The sequence below is a fragment of the Ceratotherium simum genome, chromosome 17 (assembly GCF_057802395.1).
Source record: "Ceratotherium simum simum isolate JZ-2026a chromosome 17, ASM5780239v1, whole genome shotgun sequence".
Taxonomy (NCBI): Eukaryota; Metazoa; Chordata; class Mammalia; order Perissodactyla; family Rhinocerotidae; genus Ceratotherium; species Ceratotherium simum.
This window is the reverse complement of record NC_141916.1, coordinates 44,419,886-44,443,478: the sequence shown is the minus strand read 5'-3', so window position 1 is coordinate 44,443,478 and position 23,593 is coordinate 44,419,886. Positions and strand designations below refer to the sequence as shown.

General features: G+C 37.4%; 1 protein-coding gene across 1 annotated transcript in view; it reads right to left on the bottom strand.

The window, feature by feature from the left end:
* Window positions 1-23,105, bottom strand: part of SLC15A5 (solute carrier family 15 member 5) — a 92,434-nt gene extending 69,329 nt beyond the window's left edge. The window contains 4 exon segments of the mRNA XM_004435506.1: window positions 3,261-3,435; window positions 15,428-15,648; window positions 20,527-20,899; window positions 23,066-23,105. Of these exon segments, the coding sequence (XP_004435563.1) occupies window positions 3,261-3,435; window positions 15,428-15,648; window positions 20,527-20,899; window positions 23,066-23,105 (809 nt within the window).
* Between the last annotated feature and the right edge of the window lie 488 nt (window positions 23,106-23,593).

The window sequence follows — 23,593 nt, the reverse complement described above, 5'->3', positions numbered from 1 at the left end:
AAAGGGTTAATATCCCCAATATATAAAAATCTTCTAAAAATTGAAAAAGTCCACAATCCTATAGAAAAAATGGACTAGATATATGAACAGATAGTTCACTGAAAAAAACACAAATTACAGCAATGAAAAGATGTTCAACTTTCCTCACAATAAGAGAAATGTCAATTAAAACTTCACTGAAATACAATTTCCCACCCTCAAATTGGCAAAAATCCAAAAGTTTGACAATGTACTCTGTTGGAGAGACTATGGGGAAACAGGTATTCTCATACATTTTTGTTGGAAATGTGACATGGTCCAAGCACTACAGAAGGGACTGTGGAAACACAAAGCAACATTATCTATGGATTTACTTTTTGACTTAGCAATCCTACTTGTAGCAATCTATCCTAAAGGTATGCTGGGGAAAAAAATGCAAACAGAGATCTGCACCAAGATCTTCATTAGAACCTACTTAACATAGCAAAAATAAAGAAACAACTCAAATGTCCATCAATATAAGACTGGTGAAATAAACAATGGTTCACCACACAATGGAATACTATGCAGCTATAAACAGGAATGGAGAATATTTTTACACAGAATTGAATCAATCCCTAGGTTATATTAAATGAAAAAAGCAGGTAAGAAAAGTGTGAATAATATGCTACTGCTTATTTAAGAAGGGCAAAAATAATGCATATACATAGAGACACATACACACATATGTAAAATTTTAATATGTTCCTTTATTAAAATAATGGAAGAATAATTCTTTAAAAATACATAAATGGACACTTAAAGGACTAGGAGAGGATATATGAATATAGTAGAACTTGTTTTGTACATGAATTTTAGATACATGAAACTATATATATGATGTAAAACAAAACCAAATTTTGAAAATACTTCAAAGTATAAAGGAAAATGGAACAAATGCACTTAATTGTGTATAAAGTTAGTGGCATAACCAGACAGAGAGGACTGTACCAAGTGACTTTAAAACATAATAATTTTAGTATACATTCCTGGGGATTATAACATAAAAAAAAAAACTTCAAGAAGAATCCTGAAACTGTTTTCAACAATCATATTGCTGGTGGTAGTGTTAGTCTAGGTAGTGCGTCCTTCGGATAAAGCAAATGCGCAGATGCATTGCTATCATTGAGAACTGGGATTTTTGGCGTGGGAAGAAGTAGAAAAAGATTTTAATTTTATTTATTTATTTATTTAAATTTTATTTATTTCTTTTTTTCCCCCAAAGCCCCAGTAGATAGTTGTATGTCATAGTTGCACATCCTTCTAGTTGCTGTATGTGGGACGCGGCCTCAGCATGGGCGGAGAGGCGATGCGGCCGTGCACGCCTGGGATCCGAACCCCGGGCAGCCAGCAGCCGAGCGTGCGCACTTAACTGCTAAGCCATGGGCCGGCCCTGAGGAAAAGATTTTAGTTTGGTAAGGTTAAACAAAAGTCTGTAGCACTGGTTTGGATTAGGGTATTAGTATCATCCATAATGTATATTATCTTAGAAAGAAAAAAACATTTTCTAGCTTTGTGCACTGAAAAGACCTAGAAACTGTGATAGACTAAGATAGTGGTGAACATTCCCATTGCCAAGATTGTAGTTTATAAATACCATCACACATGAAAAGGAAACATAGTTCTTTGGAAAAAGAGATGATGCAAAGTTTAGGGAAGGAAATAGTGCCCACAGAATCTCTTGGTAAACCAGAGAGCAAGCAAGCAAAGACAACAGAAGCTTGTCTGAAGGACTGAGGATCGGCATGAAGAGGACCTCACTGTCCAAACGTGGAACAATTTGAGCATCAATAATTGTAGTAGAGTGAAACACATTGAAAAATTTAAGTCCATGAATTAATAATAATAGTTTAAAAAAAACAACTAGGGGCCAGCCCCGTGGCGCAGCCGTTGAGTGTGTGCGCTCTTCTTCTGCGGTCCGGGGTTCGCAGGTTTGGATCCCAGGCATGGACCGACACACCACTTGTCAAGCCATGATGTGGCAGCGTCTCATATAAAGTAGAGGAAGATGGGCACTGATGTTAGCCCAGGGCCAATCTTCCCCAGCAAAAAGGAGGAGGATTGGCAACAGATGTTAGCTCAGGGCTAATCTTCCTCAAAAAAAAAAAAAAAAGCAACTAAAGGTCACCTTCGGAAGATGTTGAAGATCAACTCATTATTTTGAAAATCTAAAAATAGATGGGAAGAATTAAACATTTGTCTTCTTTTTCTTACATAAACTGTGACTCTGCATAATTAAATTGTTGATAAGGAGATATTTTTATTATTTCAGGTAATAAAAGAAGAAGAAATATAGACTATCACCACCTTGCCACCCCCAGTGGAGTAGCGGATTTAGGCAAAAATCATCAATGGATGCTGACACTGCAAAAGCTGAGATAATCAGATATTATGCCTCTTGACTAACGTACATATTGCCATCTATGAAGGAATTTTGCCAAAAAAAAAAAAAATCTGAATCTGATCAAGCATCTAGGTCTAGCAGACAATTTACAGGAAATACAGAGGGGGAAAACCTGTTGGATGAAACCATGTGGATGTAATCAGCAAGATCTAGACTACGGGAAATGCTCTATGAAATGTTCATATTTCTTAAAAAAAATATTGAAAAGAAAGAGACAGAGATGAAGGGGGCAATATATATGGTTTAAGGGACATATCTTCCATTTGGAATGTGTGGGACCTTTTGGATTTGATTTGAACTATAAAACAAAACAAAATAAACAAATTTTAAAAATGTAAACAGACAGATTTTAACAGTGACCAGATATTTGATGTTATTAAATTCTCTCTCCCTCTTTCCATACATGTGTGTGTGTTATATATAAGTTAAATACTTTAAAAAAGACATAATCACAATGTCATTATTACACACATGCACATAAATGAAATGCTGTAATATTTAGGTTTTGCTTCAAAATTACCAGGTGAGATGGGGAAAAAGTGAGTGGAGATGGGTTGATAATTGGTGAAGCTAAGCGCTAGATAGATGGGGTTCATATATGATATTTTTCTACTTTTGTTTATGTTTAAAATATTCCATTATTAAAACTTTTTTAACAAGGGAAAAATAAAAGAAGATAGAGATTCTTGATATTCTGGCAGACTCTGTTGCTCTCAAGTGTAATAACTGGCAGAATCTACAAATTCTGTAAGTTGAAAGAGAAGTTATACGGAATCAGAGAAAAGAGACGTGTCAAGAAAACCATAAAAACAAAAAGTTAATGTAAAGTATGATTTACTTACATTTTTCTAGTTGATAGATCAGGCTATATTGCATCATATGAAGAGTTATCAGAGCCATAAGTGTAGACATAAAAGGAATAAGTAAAACCAGGGCCCAAGCCCCTGAGTGCTAGATGTAAGATAGTCCCAGAAAGACAACAGTTGCATTCAGGTTTATGATCCAATAAAACCGGGGGTATATAGACAGACGAAAATAAATATACCATTGAGTTACTTCCAATAACAATTGCTAATTTTAATGCTTTTATAGAAATATAAGCTATAAAATAGTGGCATGTTAGCTGAACTAGATTTTGCAAATATTGTTTGTTAGATTTCTTAATAAGTGTATACACATCAGCTATGTCTTATCAGTTTCATTATCTCTGTTTCATTCCTATTTGGAATAGATGTAGAGTGTGTTCTCTTCTATCTAAAGCAGAAGTTGACAAACTTTTTCTGCATAGGGCCTCATCATAAATATTTAGGCTCTGCAGGCCATACGGTCTCTACAGCAACTACTCAACTCTGTTGTGGCACTAAAGAAGCCATAGACATTACTATCTAATTGAATACACCTAATGACCTGGAAAAGGTAACATGGTCAAAGAATTGAATCTTCCTATTTATTCTGCTTTTCAAAGTATGGGAAAACTCAGGAATACTCAGATTATATTCAGGCCATGTATTAAACCAAAGAAATGAGTGTCCTTTGAATCAAACTTTCAGTCTCCTCCTAATGAATAGTGTTACAAAGAAGTACCTATCCAGTAGTCTGCTGTGCAAATTCTGGAGAAATAACTTCTACCTCTCAACCTGTCATTGTGTCTAAATCCTGCTGTTAGAATCCCATTGCTGGGGGGTGAGGGTAGGGGGGTGTGGTGTCTTAACATTAAATTAAAAAAATTATTGAGGTAAAATTAAATAGAATAAAATTTACTCATTTAAATATATAGTTTTTTGAGTTTTGGTAAATGTTTCTGTTGTGCAGACACTGATAGATCTAAGGTTTAGAATACTTACATTATCACTAAAATTTAAGGGGCTTACCTGATTAGATCAGGCCCACCCAGGACACCAGGATAATCTCCCCTTTGATTAACTCAAAAGCAACTGATTACAGACCTTAATTACATTGCAAAATCCCTTCACCTTTACCATACAACATAACATAATCAGGGGGTGATATCCTGTCATCTTTGCCACATTCTATTGGCTATAGTCAGGTCACAAGTTGTTTCCCTCACTCAGGGGGATGGGTCTATCAAGAGTGTGACCCATTGGGGATCATCCTATGGCATTTCTTGTACATCTTCTAATTGATCTTTCCTCCCCTCCTTCTCCCTTCCTTCCCTCCCTCTCTCTTTCCTTGTTTCCTTCCTTCCTTTCTATTTTCCTCTAAGTGAAAGAGGAAGCAGAGTCAACAGGTAACACTGGCTATGGGAAGGGGATACTGAAGGTTTGAGAAGAAAGGAAAAGATTAGAAATAGTCATATGAGGAAGAGGAGAGAGAATGAGTGGATACTGTAAACTTGCTAGGCGATGGTAAGAGGCTACTTGCGGTTGGTCAGGAATTTAATGTGAACATAGTCAGCGTGATTTTTGCATTTTTCTCCAGACTTGTTTGGCTGTGCGAGTACAGTAACGGAACAGGTGGAGAGTTGAATTTTAACCAGGATAGTTTCCTTCGTGACTCAGGAGAGTACCACAAAATGAAGGGAGGGCGAGAGAGGAATTGAGGACGTGGAATTAGATTGTTAATTGATTGAAGAGCAGCATCCTCACCCCATCTCATTCCACTTGCTGATTGGGGATGGAGGCTGGTTTCCTGCCGGGCCCAGCTGACACTACCCAGGACGGTGGATTGGAGCACTGCCTGTTTCCACTAGGCAGAGGGTGGAAAATCTCTCTTCACTTGGCCCCACCAACACCACTCAGGTTGGGGAATCGGTGTCCCTGCCTGCTTCTGCTAAAGTGTGTGTGTGTGTGTGTGTGTGTGTGTGTGTGTGTCTAAAACATTAGATTCCTGTTTCCTGCTGAAACCGTAGGGCCAGAGGGCTGGGGGTAATGAAGTTTTTCCAGAATGTTTGGCTGAAGTAGGGCAGGTATTGTCAAACAGATTTTTTCTTATGTTAGGCTACCCTTTTCCTAGAATTTTGCCTAAGAGGAGCAGACTTTTCTCGGAGCTTCCCTAACTCACCCCTCTCCTCACCATGCTTGTTGGTGATTCCAGGTACCAGGCTTCTCCACTGCCCCAACTCCTGGCAAAAAGAAAACTCATTGCTGTCCTCTCTCAAGTTCCAAGGTTTCTAGGTAGTCTGTCTTCCTTCCACCTTTCAGAATTTTCCTATGTTTGTTTGTTGTGTTATGTCCAGGGTTTTTTGGCTATAAAAAGAATGACCTGGAAGGAATGGGGCTACCCTCTTGGCCTGTCCTGGAAGCTCTCTCTGTTTTTACAGTTGGGTAGTTTGTCTTTCTATTATTGATTTGTAAAAGTTCTTTATATATTCTGGATACATGTCTTTTGTCAGATATGTATTCTACAAATGTTTTCTCCCAATCTGTGCTTGCCTTTTCATTTTCTTACTAAAATCTTTTGATAAGCAAAATTTTAATTTTAATAAATTTCAACTCTTCAATTTTTTTATTGGTTCATACTTTCTGTGTCCTAGGTAAGGAATACTTTCTAAATGTAGGTCATAAGTATGTTCTCTCCCTCTCTTCTTTTTTTTTTTTTTTTAGCAGTTGTATAGTTTTAGATCTTATGTAAGATCAATGATCCACTTTGAATTAATTTTTCAGTAGTATGTCATGAGTCATTTTTTTTCTGTATGATATACATTAATTCCAGCACAATTTATTGAGAAGATGATCTTTTCCACAGTGAATTTTTTTGGCACCATTGTTGAAAATCAATTGACCAAATAAATGTGGTTTTTATTTCTGATTCTCAATTCTTCCCACTAATCTATCTTTATGCCAATACCTTACTGTTGTTATTACTATCACTTTTTTTCCTGTTTTTTTTTAACAGCTTTATTGAGATATAACTGACATATCATGAACCACATGTGTTTAAAGTGTACAAATGGTAAGTTTTGAATATGTATGCACCCGTGAAATGATCACCACGTTCAAGACAGTGAACATATCCATCACTCCCAAAAGTTTCATCATGTCCCTTTATAATCCTTCCCTCCTGCTCCTTCTTGCTACCCTCTCCCCATATCAGGAAACCACTGATCTTTCTTCTGTTACTATAGATTAGTTTGCAATTGATAATTTTTTTGTGTGAATGTAATTATCAAGTCTTTATTCTTTTGATCTGGCTTCTTTCACTTAGCATAATTATTCTGAGGTTCATCTATGTTGCTGTGTTTATCAGCAGTTCATTCCTTTTTATTCCCAAGTAGCATTCCATTATATAAATATACGACAATTTATTTATACCTTTATCTGTCGATGGACATTTTTTCCAGTTTATGGCCATTATAAATAGTGCTGTTATCAACATTCTTGTACAAGTCTTTGTATAGACGTGGATTTTCACTTCTCTTGGGCAAAAACTTAAGAGTGAAATGGCCGGGTGATACAGTAGATGTATATTTAACATTTTAGGAAATTTCCAAATGGTTTTCAAGTAGTTGTAACATTGTACATTACCACCACCTGTGTATGAGAGTTCTAATCCCTCCACATCTTGGTCAACACTTGGTGTGGTCAGTCTTTAATTTTAGCCATTTTGATAAATGTGTATTGGTATCCCATTGTAGTTTTATTTTGCATTTCCCTAACAACTAATGATATTGAGCATCTTTTCATGTGTTTATTGGCCATCTGTATATCTTCTCTGGTGAAGTTTCTGTTCTAATTTTTTGCCCATTTAAAAAAATTGCGTTTATTTTCTTATTATTGAGTTTTAAGAGTTCTTTATATATTCTGGAAACAAGTCCTTTATCAAATATGTGATTTGCAAATATTTTCTCCCAGTCTATCACTTGTCTTTTCATTCCCTTAACAATGTCTTTTGAAGGGCAGAAATTCTTAATTTTGATGAAGTTCAATTATTTTTTTTCTTTTATGGATCATGCTTTTAGTGTTGTACCTAGGAAATCTTTGCCTAACCCAAGGTAATAAAAATTATCTCCCTCTTTTCAAAGAAGAAATCTAAACACTGGAGAACTGAACAGACTTATCAAATTCTCACAACTGTGTTTTTGCAGAGCCACAAGTAGAGGCCATCTATTCTGGTATAGCCTCGAAGGAGGGGCTATCTGGGCTAGGTGTCCTTTTTATACTTCTTTCCAGTTAGTGATTTCATGGCCTCATTTCTTCATTAATCCAGGCTTTAAAATTTAAAATTACCTTTCACTCATGCCTCTAACCACGTTTTACATATCATTATTTATAAATATTGCCTTTTCTCTTCAAAATGGTGGTCAAAAGACATGAGTTTGAGTCACAACTCTGATAATCACATGATCTGTGATCTTAGGATCTCTGGAATTCTGAGTCTTTATCTTTAAAATAGGGATCCTACCCTCCGGACAGGGTTTTTGTCAAGATTGAATGAAGAACACAGACTGTAGCTGTAGAGTGCCAAGCAAATGTTGTTGCTGTTCTTCATTTTTCTCCAATCTTGATTTCAGGAACAACAAGAGAAGTGAAGTTGGAGCATAGTGAGCAAGGAGTAGAGCATTAGAAGAGAAGATGGGGCAGTTAAGCGTGGTCCAGATCATTGAGGGCCTCGAAGCCCATCGTATACAGTTTGGGTTCTATTCTTGTGCATTGGGAAACCATTTGAAGAGAACTGAGCAGGGGGCTGAAATATTTGATTTTAAATGGAAAAAAAAAAAAGAGTTTATTGTGTCAGCTCTATGAATTATAGATAGGGCCTGGTTAGGAGAGCAATCACAGCTATTGTAATAGTCTGGATGAGAGCTAAGAGTGAAGTGGACCAGGGTGGCAGCAAACGAAAGGGAGAGATATAGATAGACATGTGATATATATTTGGAAAAGATATGTGTCCAATTAGGCTAGTCCCTTCACTGTCCTGTAAACAAGCTTGCTCATTTTTGTTCCTATAACTTCTCACGTTCCTTGGCTTGCCCTGTCTCACTTTCAAAGTCCCATATCAAATCTCTTCCTTTATTCAATACTTTCTTGAATATTCTGCTTGTTTTCTTCTCTGAACTTCTAAAGTAAATATTCATTCTCCAACTATTTCGCTATGGTCAGTTTCGTCTTCTCACTTACAGATTGTCAAGCTCCCTGACAGCAGCGCTTTATTCTTTATCTTCACTTCTTTGTCTCCGTGGGACCCGGCACAGTTTTAGGTCCACAATAAACAGTAAACAACTACTTCATAAATAATATGGCATCTCATAAAAAATCAACCAATCGAACAAACAACATAAAAAGATAAACTTTCATCAATTGACCTAGCAAAGTAATCGAATATCAAACATGGCCGTGCTGAGGAAACTGATTTACTGTAATCCACTAATAGAAACCTGTCACAGTGGGGGTGTGGTACAAAGTTAGAATCTTCTAGAACAACTGGATAGAGTCCCTAGGCTCAGCCTCAGGTCATCCTTTCATGCTGTTACAAGCTGCACACTTGAATTGTGGCTGTAGCCATTGAAAGCAATGTTATAATTCTATCAATCTTTAGGAAACCCCCCCTTTTTTTTTGTGAGGAGGATCTGCCCTGAGCTAACATCTGATGCCAATCCTCCTCTTTTTGCTGAGGAAGACTGGCCCTGGGCTAACATCTTTGTCCATCTTCCTCCACTTTATGTGGGACGCCTGCCACAGCATGGCTTGACAAGTGGTGCGTCGGTGCACGCCTGGGATCTAAATTGGCGAACCCCAGGCCACTGCAGCGGAGCGCGCGCGCTTAACCACTATGCCACTGGGCTGGCCCAGGAAACCTTTTTTTTTTAATGCTAAGTATTGCTGAGAAAATCCAAGAGGACACTGTGTGACTCTTCAGTACACCACATGGTGATGTAAACTGAATTGCTCTGAAGAGAGTCAAGGAAATTTACAATTATTCCAAGAATTAAATCTTGTGAAAGGTAGTTAGAAACCAAAGAATTATAGTGCTGAATATCTATGTACGGAAAGAGATTTCACACAAAGTACTAAATGTGTTTAACAAATGCCACCCAACCTATTTGATTGTGTAATTTTCTGAAAGAATTACTTAGTACAGACATGTTTTGTATATGTCTTTGTTGATCCATGGACAGGACAAGCCATAGATAATTAAGGGTGAAATTGTATATGTATCAACTGTAAAAAATAAAAGAAATAAAAATCCACAGTCTTCAAACTCACCATTAAGTCTCCTTTCGTCTCATAGCTCACTAGCAAATTGAATATATAAAGCACCTCTCACCCAGAAAGTCAGGGAGCAAAGCACTAAAGCAAAACAAATACCAGTGATTAAGGAAAATTGAAAGCAGCAGTAAAAATATGTTTCTTTAGTCTACTTTTAAATACAGACTGGGAACTGCAAATAAGAGGTAATTTTTTTTGTCTTCATGATTCTATGGTGTTGAATACAAATAAGGAAACAAAACGTTGCTGCAAAACTCAGCAGTCCTTTTGAGGTTACTTTAAACGTTCACCTTAATTAATTTATTTAGTAATAATTTTTAAAGCCACTCAGATATTTTGTCATTTCTCAGACTAACCAATTTTGACATGCTTCAGACTTCTTTTAAGTGGTTTTAGGAGAAACGGTTTAAAATGATCTTTCCTAACCTGAGAAGGTATCAGAGAGGGGAGGTGCTTTAGGTCTTCATAGCAGTAGTGGACAATTTAAAGAGTTCAGAGAGAATATTTTATTCTGCATTGAACAATATTAAGATAATTCACCAGGAGATTTGTGACTCTTCAATGGGATAAAATTGAACTGTTTTGAAGAGTTGGGGAAACACTTGGGCTCTGATTTCATGGTGGATGGCTGTTGTCAATGGTTGCTTCTCTTAGCATAACCATTGGCCCATTGAAGTTCTTCAAAGAACACTCCGGCCACCATGAATTTGGAGAAAAAAGGAGCAAATGGAAATTTTACAGATCTCACTTTTTATCTATAATTTGTTTTCAACAATGCTTTAAAGAAAAGGCAGTTCAAGCAAGGAAGATCATTGGTTGGTGAATAGACAGCAAGATTAAAGTAAAAGTTATATATATATATATATTTTTTTTTTTGAGGAAGATTGGCCCTGAGCTAACATCAGTTGCCAATCTTCCTCTTTTTCTTTTTTCTCCCCAAAGCCCCAGTACATAGTTGTATATCCTAGTTGTAGGTCCTTCTAGTTCTTCTATGTGGGACGCCACCTCAGCATGGCTTGACGAGCCGTGAGTAGGTCTGACCCAAGAATCCGAACCCCAGGCTGCCGAAGCAGAGCACGTGAACTTAACCACTAGGCCACCAGGCCGGCCCCAAAAGTTATATTTTCAATTAAGAAATTTGGGGGCATGCTTGACGCTCTTTCTCTTCCTCTCCCTGCCTCTCTCATTCTTTGAACTTGCTCGCATTCCTTTTCTCTCTTTTTTCCCTTTCTTTTGCCAGCATCCCAATTTTAATAGTTGTTTATGTATATCATTTTCTCATTTCCTGAGTTTAAGATCTTTGAGCCACTGCCTGTTAACTGATGAAAATAAGTCTCTACTCATGCACCTACCAAGTTTAAAAGTGACCACCCAGGGCTTAAGAAAAAGCAGGAGGCAGCAGGAGCAGTAAGAAATGTAAGAAATTTGTCTTTCTTCTTTTCTTCCTCAATATTCTTTGGTATCCACGGTTATATGTTGGACAAGAATTCTGAGTGTATTTCCTGAAAGCTTACAATTTTGGCAGAGGTAAAGAAGGAGGTGACTGTTGTTATTAGGGTGAGTGGGTAGCATTTGTTAAACTTGGCTAGAGCTCATGCAAGTAGAATTTTGGAAAGTCTAGTGATTTTTTTTAAAGCTATTAACAGGCTATTCCTCAGTATGCAGCTCACAGGATATTTTGAGTATTAATGTATATTAATAAGATTATTCCACGAACTGCTTTGATTTTGGCTGAAATGTACTTTATAAATTATGACTTTACTATCACAGAACTATGTAGATTCATATTTTGTTTCTCTTCTAAAGGATTAGGTAGAATTTTTCAATCAGGTAGATTCTAAGTGTGGTGAAAAATTGCTGTGTATCATGAAAAATTTCCAAAGCAGCCTGGTGCACAGGAGATACACTCAAACAGTATTTAGTTCCATTTCTTTTCAAAGATCTCTCTAGACCACATTTGGAATCCTCTTTCCTCATGTCTTTGGACTTGTTTTTTAAATTCTGAAGCACTTGATAAAAAGGTACATTGACCAGCTATGCTCCCAGGAAATTCTGATCTAGGAAGTTGGGGCTGGGACCTGGGAAACATTCTTAAACGAAGCCCTCATGTGATTCTTAAAATTAGGCAACACTGCTTGAGAGCAGTGCTTCTCATACCTGAATACTTAGGCAGCTTTAAAAAAACTCTTGGTCTCTAGAACCCATCTCAAACCAATATAATCAGAACCTCTGATGGCAGGGCCCAGGCATCGGTATTTTTAGAGAGTCCTCAGGTGGTTTTCACATACGTCTGTGATTGAGAATCACTGCTTTCAGACAATGCTCAAATGAATATTAAAACAGCTTCTGGAAAAATATTGTGGGATAATAAATTTACCTCTAGTGTTTCCCAAAGATAAAAGATATTAAATTCGAGCAAGTATTAAAATCAAAACATTTTAGTATGAGGCAGATATTATGTACGGTCAATTTGAGTACCAGATATCCAAAATTTCTGGGATGGAATAAGTCAGTCTCTAGACTTTTTCAAAAACTTTACCTATGTTCTATTTGGTCCTTTCTATACCATTCTATTTGGTCCTTTAAATCATGTATAATTCACTCTGGTAACTGGTTAGCAACAGACTATGATATGCAGATGGGATGCAAATTATCAGGTGAAGTAAGTAGAGAAATGTGAAAGCAAGATTTGAGGTTAATTGTGGTGGAATTTAAAATTATGGTCATGAACAGACTTAATTATCCACCTTTATTTTTGCTTCTGGAAAAGACTCTGCACAGGTGTATTTACCTAGATGATCTCCAGTGTGGTGGCTCTTAATTGTACACCTCAGATTTTGGAAAATGCTGAAAGAGCCAGGTTCCGATCTGGATAATGGCACAAAGATGTTGGCAGATTACTATGCCTCTTTATTTCAGGGAATTTAGCTTTATTCTTTCAATGAGGTGCATAGTTGAGGAAGATCCAGTACCAGATGGTAATGTTGGCTGAGTGGTTTTCTCACCTACATTTGGCAGCTCTACTCGGAAGTAGTGCTTTCTGTGCCTGAGACTTCTAGTCTATACTATTTAACGTGATCATTGGGAAGCTTTAGGTGGTGTAGATGCAATGACACATCTCATTAAAGGTCCTGTAACTATGAACATCTGACATCTGTGCTGAAAATAGAACTGGATGCAGCCTTCAAGTGGTTATAGATTCAAGTGGTATGTTGTTTTTTAAAGACACAACTGAAATTCATAATATTAACCAGGCTTATAATTTCAAGGGGCATTTTTGACTTGGAGAAATAGATTATAAGTTAATGGGCTGCCCATTTTAAAGATGACCTCCTCCAAAATGGGTTCTCTCTTTCCCAGAATTAATACAATGATTTTAGCTGCTGACTTATTGGCCACTTAGTAATAATAGCAGTAGCTATCATGATTTGAATACCTATAATGTGCTAGGATACTTTATATATAAAGTATCAACAGCCCTCCAAGGTGGATGAGGGACCTGGGGCTCTGAGTGGTTAAGGAACTTGCTGAAGATCGTAAAACCCCTAAGTGACAGAGCCAGGATCCTGCCATCTGTCTGGCTGCCCAGCAGGGTCTCTGTCCATCTTGCCACCAACCCCTGCAGTATGTACAGGAATAGAATTAGCATTCATTTCTATAAACTGCAACCACTGGCTGCTCATGAAAGTTTTCCTGTAGTTTGGTTTTTAAACTTCAAAAAAAAAACCACAAAAAATGGAAACAACCAGATTCACCATTCAAGGACTTACCATCCTAATAGTCTTTTATCATATTAAAGAATAATACCCTGATTCTTTATGCACATTTCTAGGTGCTTTAATGTTAGGTTTTAAAAATACTGCATGATCCTTTTTCTCAGAGATTTTAATGACATTAGGAAATAATAAGTAACCAAATCAAAACGTGTTTATTCCGAATTTGCCCTGGTTCCACACAGCCACAAAAATTCATTTTCATTCCATTCCTCATCGTCTCCCTTTCTGAAGTCCTAAAGCACAAACCCATTGGGAGTCCCCTCCATTTCCCAAAGGAAATATTTCATTCATATAATGTCTCCTTTGTAATCAACACTGAGAAATGTCACTTTGATTAAACACAACTCTGAATGACTAAGACCACAGTACAATAAATTCTCCAGAGCTATCTTTCAGAACAACCGATTGCTCTGCAGTCTTAATCCTCCAGAGTCTTATTTAATCAAAATGATGTTGCTAATTAAGGATTAAAACCTCTGAATAGAATAAAAAAGAAGGATTTTTCTTTCTCCTTTGGGCAGGTCAAGGAGGCAGAGTTTGCTATAAGGAAGTCAAGAGTCCCTTCCACCTTCGGTAAAACTGCATTATTCTCTGATGTTTGGACTTAATCCAAAACAAGCCTGAGTGCTTTGTAATATTAATACAATTGGAGAAAGAGAGAGAGAGGAAGGGAGGAAGGGAGGAAGACAGGAAGGAAGGAAGGAAGGAAAAGAAAGAGAAAGAAAGAAACAGCCTTGGATAGTTACATGTACCTAGACAACATTTATTCTAAATTTTTTCCATTTAATGCTTTTTTTTTTTTTTTTTTTTAAAGATTTTATTTATTTATTTTTCCCCCAAAGCCCCAGTAGATAGTTGTATGTCGTAGTTGCACATCCATTCTAGTTGCTGTATATGGGACGCGGCCTCAGCATGGCCGGAGAAGCGGTGTGTCGGTGCTTGCCCGGGATCCGAACCCGGGCCGCCAGCAGCGGAGCGCGAGCACTTAACCGCTAAGCCACGGGGCCGGCCCCCATTTAATGCTTTTAATATGAATTTTCTTCAAACATTTTTCCTGATAGTGTTTGTGCATTGGTTTTATCTATTGCTAGTACTGATGGAAAGACAGAATATTTTAGAAAAATGTTAGTAATCTATTTCACAGAAAAGAGGAAATAAAAGACAATGTATCTCAGATCTATTTGCCATCCACTGATGAGTAACAGTTACAACAACATTCTCTGCTAAATGCTGAAATGCTCTACTTCAAGATCAAAGTTTCAATTTTTTTCTGGAATTTGTATTTGATAATAAAAATTTGTTCCTTAAAAACATGTAAAACTGCATATGAACACATTGGGAGAGACAAAGAGTCACAGAAAGGTGGTTTTCATGGAATACAAACTATTTTAGGTGTTGGGAGTGAACTGGATGCAAAACAGAGGTGCTGGTTGATGTTTTACCAAATTTTTAATTATTTTTTCCACCCATTTCATCTTCTCTCTGCACTGACTTGTGAATTTCTTACCCCTGTCAAATTTGTCTATTACAGTGTAATAACTAATAATAACAGCTACCATTTATTGATCACCTATTATGTGCTAGGTTCTCTGCCAGCAATACACACATTGTTACTTCTACTAAAACTCAAGAAGAAGTATTATTATAACCCTTTAGAAATGATTAAACTGAAGCTTATAGAAAAGAAATGACTGGACCAAGGTCAGGCAGCTTGTGTTAAGTGGAGTTGAGACTTTCACCCAGGCCTGTTTGGCTTCAAAGCCACATTCTATTCAATATGACAAGCCACTTCACACTTGTTTACTTGGAGGAAAGATTTATCAACGTGTTTCAAGAAGGTGCTGGTAAGCTGTGTTGGTCTGTACCTGACTCATACACTCCTACGATTTCTGACTAAATCAGTGTCGCCAGGCATCATCACATTGTCAATTACCCAGCCAAATCAATGGCAAAGACTGAACTACTACTGTCAAAATGGGACCAGAAAACAAACAATGAGAAATTCCAAAAAGGAGAGGAATGTCATAAACCTCATTTTTCTCTCCTAGCCAGCGTTACCTACCAGTTAAAAAAAGACATTCATTTCTGTGATCTGTACTCCTGAAGGCTGTAACCACCCAGTGGACAAACAATGGCTCTTATTCCTCCCGCGCCGAGGCAGACGGCCAACAGTGCTACATAAAACAGCCTGCTCTGCTCCTTTTTTGGTATGTTGTTAATCAGATGGTAAGTACCTACATAGAAATCTTCCAAGGGAAAAGCAACCACAGATAACAAAGCAGTGCTTGTAGATAGAGAAAAAAGGAGAATAAATATGGCACAGACCAATCGAATCACCAAATCACATCATAAATAAGGTTTTCCCTCTGAAAGTAGCATCATTATATGATTGTCTTATTAAAAATATTTGTTGGGTCAGCCTGGTGGCGCAAGTGGTTAAGTGCAAGTGCTCTGCTGCGGCGGCCTGGGGTTCGCCTGTTTGGATCCCTGGTGCGCACCGGTGCACCGCCTGGCAGGCCATGCTGTGGCAGCGTCCCACATAACGTGGAGGAAGATGGGCACGGATGTTAGCTCAGGGCCAGTCTTCCTCAGCAAAAAGAGGAGGATTGGCAGATGCTAGCTCAGGGCCTATCTTCCTCATAAAAAAAAAAAATAATAATAATAAATAATAATAATAAAATAAAATATTTGTTAATCATTGCAATTCAGGAGATAGCATGATTTTTCTAAATGTGAAAATTTCCTTCAATCTGTGTTTTTTTTTTGCAGGGAAAGATTTTCCCTGAGCTAACATGTGTTGCCAATCTTCCTCTTTTGTTTTCCCTCCTCAAAGCCCCAGTACATGGTTATATACGCTAGTTGTAAGTAGTTCTAGTTCTTCTATGTGAGCGCAGCCACAGCATGGCAACTGACAGACAGGTGGTGTGGTTCCGTGACTGGTAAGCGAACCCGGGCTGCTGAAGCAGTAGGCAACAAACTTTAACAACTAGGCCATCAGGGCTTTCTCAATATGTGTTTTAACTAATCCAGAGTACAATTTTTTCCCCAACTCAAGCTTGAACTATCTTTTCCTCTCAGGATGTATAAGCAAATCACATCCATTTTAACAAAATTAAAACAATTCATGAATACATCACATAAGAAACTAAAGATTCCTGTAATCCCATCCCCAGAGAAAATCACTGTTAACAAGGGCTGTTTGTTCTTAATCAACAGAGTGATAGAAAACTCAATGATCTCAGACATCTTAGAAGCCTGCTAAATAAAACATTTTAAGGAGAACAGTATCATAGTTAGAGGAGAATATAGACTCTGTTTTCCTTTTCTACGTCTCTTTCTCCTTTTAATGTTATTTCTGTCAATTCTCAAGCAGCTGGGTGGAGTTTTCTTTGCCCCACACAGAGGTGGGAAGGCTGGGGAGAGGGACATGAGGTAGGTGACACAGTACAACTCAGAAGGAGGGATGGACAGGAAGTGACAACAGAGGGTGAGCATTCTTCTCACTTCCATCTCGCAGGGACCACAGTTGAAGACTTTTCTTGTCTAATAGAAATTATAATTCAATTCTATACTTTTGCTTAGCTCTTTATGTTCTGCAAAACATTTTTGCGTACTATATCGTTTCATCTTGGAAAAACTTTGTGATGTCAGAGTATAGATTTTCTTTTTTATGAAAATATTTATTTTATTGCATCATTTTACTGACTAGAACCAGACTTATAGTGGATATAAGTATAAACATAACTGAATTCTTACAAATAAAACTTTGCTGCTACAGTACTGAATAATTAGTGGAGGTTGCAATTATAGTACAATTTTAAATAACATTCTCATACTGGATTTAATACAATCAACCAGGGTCTAAGGTTTAAAGGTTTGCAAAGAGAAATTCAGGACAATGTGAAAACTCAAAAAGTTAATATTCCAATCACATACTTCTTTTAACCATAAAACCGGCAACACAAACATTAATAAAACTCATGGCAACACATGATGAAGCATCTTTTTTTAAAGAAAGAGGCCAAGGTTCAATGAGGTTAAGTGACTTGACTAATTTTACAGAATAACCCAGAAGTAATCTCCCTCTTCTTAGAATTCCTTTTGTCAAGTGGTCAAATCATCAATTTTTTTTTTCAATTTGATTAGTGAAAAATGGTTTCTCCATGTTAGTATTGTCTTCCATTTTATTAATGTGGCATTCATATTTTTTTGTATAAAGTTTTTATACGGTTTTCTGTGGTTAGTTTTCTCTATTAGACTATAAGCTCCTTAAAGACAAAAACTGGGTCTAGTGTTTCCATCTCCCTTACAGTGGCTTTCATTCTGTGAAGAGTATATGCACACAGTAGTTATTTGGTAACAGATTGATTTACCATGAGAGTAGGTCCCTTAAATGATTGAGTTTGAAATGTTTCCTATCGAGGTTAGCCAGATGTGGAACTAACTGCTCTCTCTCTGCCACTCAATCCTTGTCTCTGGAAGTGTGATGTGAGTCCTGGCTAGGCTAAAGGTTATCCAAAGAGGATGGGCAGAGAAATTGCTTCTTGCAGCAACCATTTATTTAAAGACAAAGCACTTGAGTGGTACCTTCGTGTAAGTTAGAAAGGCACTTTACTTCCACTTTTGAGAAAATGTCAAAATATACTGATTTTATTAGATCAAAACTTTATTTCTATCTGCTGTAAAATTGATGTAATAAAAATACAAATCTATGACATTTATGATAAAAAGTTTCCTCTTTGATGTGTGCTATTGTGCACTGCAAAATCAGCATGCCTGTACGTGGTAGCCCTGTATAAAGCACCAGGATGTGTCAGATCCTGCTAGGTGGTGGGGATCCCCGGGCTCTTTTGTCCAGAAGCTAATGAGTCCATCAGAGAAGGCAGACATGCAGGTAGACAATTATATTATAATGAAATAAATGCAATCATAGAGGTATGATCAGAGTGTGGTTGAGCACAGAGAAGCGAGCAACAAACACTACATGGGTCTGGAAGGAAGAGCAGGAGATTTCACTTCTTGGATATAGGATGGAAAGATAAAGGAAGGTGACAATTTCGGGCATAGAAAAGAGCACATGTAAGATTAAAGGAGTAGGAAAGTAGGCAGTAGTAGCTCAGGGTGGTTGAGGTCGTATATTGAGACAGAAGTCTGGAGAGGTAAATTTGGGACAGATTGTAAAGGTTCTTATGTACTAAGTTGGATTTTATTTTTTAGATAATAGAGCCAATATACAGATTTACTCTTTCAGGGAGTCAATGTTGTTTGTAGAAAGGTGTACGGACGAATCACACTGATGACTTACAGTCCAGTAAGTAGGCCGTTGTAATTGTCAAGAAAAACAAAGTTGCATTTCTGAGTTAAGGTTGTAGCGATTCAGACAGAAGATATATTTTTGATAGAACCTCTGATACTTAGCGACTAGTTGGAATTTGATGGCAGCCGTGAATCTGCGACACAAGAAAATAACTTTTAGTAAGAAAATGAACGGACATGGTGTTGACTTAGGTCTTTTGTTTGCCAAATTCCAAAGTTGGGCCTTTAGTCCTGGTCTGATGACTTACACAGGAATTTAGACTGACAGGAATGACATGTTAAACAACAAGTTACCAAGTGCTGCTGATATGGCCTGTTACCAAGGTAAGAAGAGTAGATCATTCAGCCCTTGCTTAAATGTCTTCTTATCAGAAAACATTCCTCACTACAGAATAGCAACCTTGTCACTGGCTAGTCCATCCGGTCCCCTTACCCAGCTTTATTTTTCATCATAACACGCATTAGCACCTGGCATATCTATTTACTTGTTTCTTTTCTCTCTCCCTGCACCAGAAAGTCAACTTCAGCAGAAAAGAGACTGCTTTATTCTCTGTTGCATTCCAAGATCCTGGAACAAGGCCTGGCACAGAGTACTCAATGGAGAATATTTGTCGAATGTTGCATGAATATTTGCCACGCAGTGACTTAATTTTTATTTCAAATTATTCTAATTTCTAAAATTATTCTAATTTTTACAACTGAAGCAGTGAAGAGGTTTTTAAGTACGAATCACTCGCTAATTGATTCTGTGAATGGTAAGTTATCACGTGCCTGAAATGTGTGATATGTTGAGTACCTGATATCCATCCCTCCTTCACTCATCTCCTCCTCTGTCCCCCAAACCTGCATTTGTGCTGTCCTTCTCAGTATTGGTGAACAGCACACTACCTTCCTAAGTTTCTCAGCTCAGAAACTTGGAGTTAATTTTTATTCCTCTATCATATTCGTGCCTTTATTTAGTTTCCAAGTTTATATGGTTTTTTCCCATGTTCTCTTCTGGATCAACACTTCTCCATTGTCTAGACCATCATCCTGAGATTTCTGGTCTCTCTCTGTTAAACCTCTCACTGTGGTTGCCCATCCTGTTTATTGAAGAAAAGCATTTCCCAAATGTTTCATCATATCTTCAGTGACTCCTTGTTGTCTAGAAGAACAGCTTTAACTTTTCAGCCTAAAATTCTAGACTGTTCATCAACTTGCTCTCTAAATGTCAAACAATCCTGATACTTCCCCAACATTTGTAGCAATCAATTTACTCCCAAACTTCTGTGAATATATTTATTTTTCTCTGTGTAAAGAAGCACGGTGTAGTGTTTGAATTCATTCATTTTTTTAGCATAACCATAGTTCATAATATAGAAATCATGTCTTCCTATGCAATCTTAATTACTATATGATTAATTAAAAGACTACCTTTTGATGAAAACACTCCTCAATTATTCTACATGAACTTCAAAAACCTTTTTAGCACATTTCATCTTAGTTGTGAAGTAAATAAACTTCATGTTTCACATAGAATTTGTCATAAATTTGGACTTGGAGTAGGAAGGGGGAAAGGGAGGGCTTTCTAAGGAGTACAGAAGACAGACAGGTAAAGAGGTAATTATTATGAAACGTAAGCAGTGCAATGAGATAGGTATCAAAGCATCCTCACACACACACACACACACACACACACACAAACACACGTGCGTTTACTAGCATCCCTCAAATAATAGAATGAAATAAATGGAAACAACATTCATCACATTTTATGCTAAGAGCAAGGTAGGAATAATATTAACTAAAAATTCTAACAAAAATCTATTCAATTAAGTTGCGAAACAATACAGTCAGAAGAGGACACTCACCTGGAAAATGTAGAAATAAGCAACTATATTCCAGTTTGTTTCTTCCTAGACAGACATCAGCAAGCCATCCCACAAACACAGGGGTGAGTATTAAAGTTCTGACAAAGCACAAGTTCAAAATGGCTGCCTGGTAGTTGCGATAGCCAAGCTTGATGGTGCAAAAAGTGATCATATTACAGATGACTTCAAATAAAGTGGACTTCTCACACAGCTCCACCAGAAGCAGACAGATTCCAACCTGAATTTTTTTCACAGAGTATGATGAAGATGAAGAGAAATAACCAATATGTCTTACAGTTTTCTCCTTTCCAAAGCTGTGATTTAAGGGTATTTTCTCATCAGTTATTTTCAAGTTTGTAACAGACGTGACTACCCTCCTTGAATACAGCTTATGTTAGTGACTTGAACTTGGTGATTTTTACTCCCACCCCTCTAATGAAAAAATAAATAATATCTTTGCTTTCAATTTCGCAACTCCGTGCTAAAGTTTCATAAGGTTTTTTGCACATTAATGTTGTTAATTTTGATGATCCAAGAGCACAAGTGAGGAGACATGAGTATTGAAACATTCATAGTAACTCAGGGTAGCAAAATCTAATTTGTATGTCTAATTACTTAGAGGCTAAATTAGGCTCTTCCTCCAAAATTATATTGAATTATATGAATCCAGTTGTATACGTGTGGAAATGCATCTGCCTCACACTGATAAAGGTTTAAATACTGAGGCAGAAGAAGGAGTTTTTCAGGAGAATTTGAGCACTAGATCAAGAAATAATTTGAGTCGAATAATTTCTGATATTTTAATTAAACAGGCCAGAACAGCAGGAAGAGATAAAGTGCGAAAGCAAATCTATTTTGAGGGGGCAGGATACCTTATCGTTATTACATTTCTTGTTATTTTTGGTTGGAATTTTGATAAGAAACCTAATTAGGTAACAAAAGTGCTAGTACATTTAGGTAACAAGCAGAGTTTGCAAGAAAGTAATTTAAGTGCACTAATGAAAGGAGAAAATATTAAACAAAAACCCTCTTCCTTTAAGTTGACCCCATGCTTGTAGAACAGCCTCTCGGAGGAAATCAGAATCAAAAGGCGCTATTTGACTCCTTATTGTTAGTCAGCAGTAGGGACGCAGTAACTCTCCTACACGCGCTTTGGGGAATGTTGGATCTGGTATCACCCTAACCCTCCAGCTGGGTGAATGGATGTTAGCATTCTATTTTGGAAAGCAGGAGGGCACCAATTAAGCTAAAAAAGCAGCAGTAAAAGAGAACACTTTAACTTTTAGGAGTTTAGCTGTAAGGACATAGGAAGATAAGGGAATGGAGCTATTGGGTCAAAGTCATCATAATTCAACACATAGGGAGTGAGTATAGGAATGTTCTTTTCGTGTTGGAGTCAGAAGCAAAAGACTGATAAGGGCTTTTGACTCTGGTTCTTATCTCTTGACCTGAAAGATTAGGAGCAAAATACTTTGTTTTGACCCCTTCTAAGAGTCTCATTGTAATGGTAGCTACTTTCATCCGCTCAGCATCACTTCCTCCCGCTTTGGTAACAATGCCCTATTTTTCCTTTGTGTAGAGTAATAATGCAATTTATTTTCCAAACTTGGACACTTTTGTGAGTGAAAGTGATGCTATTTATAGTTATTCCTGAAAAATAGATATAAATTGGGACTGTCTAGGGCAAACCCCAACATGTGGTCATCCTACCTTTGGAGAATAATTCCATCTATTACCTAGATCCTGGTGGGGCTATTAATCAAGGTATCCCTTTTATTCTGGCCAAGGGGATCAGCACTTGGTCAAAGACAGTCCTTTTACTTTTTCTTCCCAGGAACTTTATTCGCGAGTGGAAGACTAAAGATTGGACATGGTACAAGCTGAGTCATTCGGATGGCAGTACCCAAAAAGGGTACTTTTTGCCCTTGAGGATCTGATGGAGAACTCAGGGCCTCTCTAGTTCTTATCCTTCAGGAGGCATGATTAGCTTTTCCTTCTGTAAAGGACTCAATTTCCAAACAATTTTGGTTTGATTAAGTTAGCCACATTTGGTTTCTGTAAGAACCCTTAATGATACTTTATGTCTGCTCCAGATGCAAAGGAAAGTTGTTCCCTAGACACTGGCTGATGTATTTAGCCAGCACCTGACAGAGGACTGCTGCAGTGTTATTTCACAAGCGAAGTTCTGCTGCCCCTTCCCAGGGCCTGAGGATGATCACATTTGCATTCTTTGGCTCCTCTGTGTATCCTTGCCCAAGAACAGACCACAGGTGGTGGAAACCTGTGGTTTGGGGGTGGTTGAGTTAGGGAGAGGAACAACATTTGCTGAGTAGAGTTGAGGCAACAGGAAAACACCCCTTTCTTATTGGTATTTCTTAATACCAAGCTCAAAGTGAGCTTACAGGACAAGTACCAACTCCACTTGAGAATAACACTTGGGAATATTGAATGACATGGTCTTTACCAATAAACTGGAGCCCTTGAGTGGGGATTATGTATACTTTTATTTTATGCAACTCTCCCCATACCCCCTACCCCCAGGCTTGTTCTCTGTCCCTCTTCCTCCACCTTCCATGGTCCCCCTTAATAAAGTGATATTTTTCGTCCATTATAGAAGCAATGTCTGTACGTTAGGTAGAATTTGGAAAATATCTAAAAATAGATATAAAAGAAAAAAACAGAGAAAGTTTTTGGAGTATTTCTTTTGGTGTATTTCCCCTCATGATTATTTTTTATTAGCAAGCTTTAAATATTTAAATTGTATAATTGTATACAATTACAGTCATGCTTTGCTTAACAACAGGGATACATTTTGAGAAATGCATTATTAGGTGATTTCACTGTGTGAACATCATTGAGTGCACCTACAGAAACCTAGATGGTATAGCCTACTACACATCTAGGCTATGTGGTACTCAACTTATGGGACCACTGTGGTATATGCAGTCTGTCGTTGACCAAAATGTCATTATTCAGCACATGACTTCTACTGTATTTTATGTTTTCTACCTCTTTTGTAGATAGTGTTATAAGCTTTTTAACATGCCATTGTGAACTCTTTGT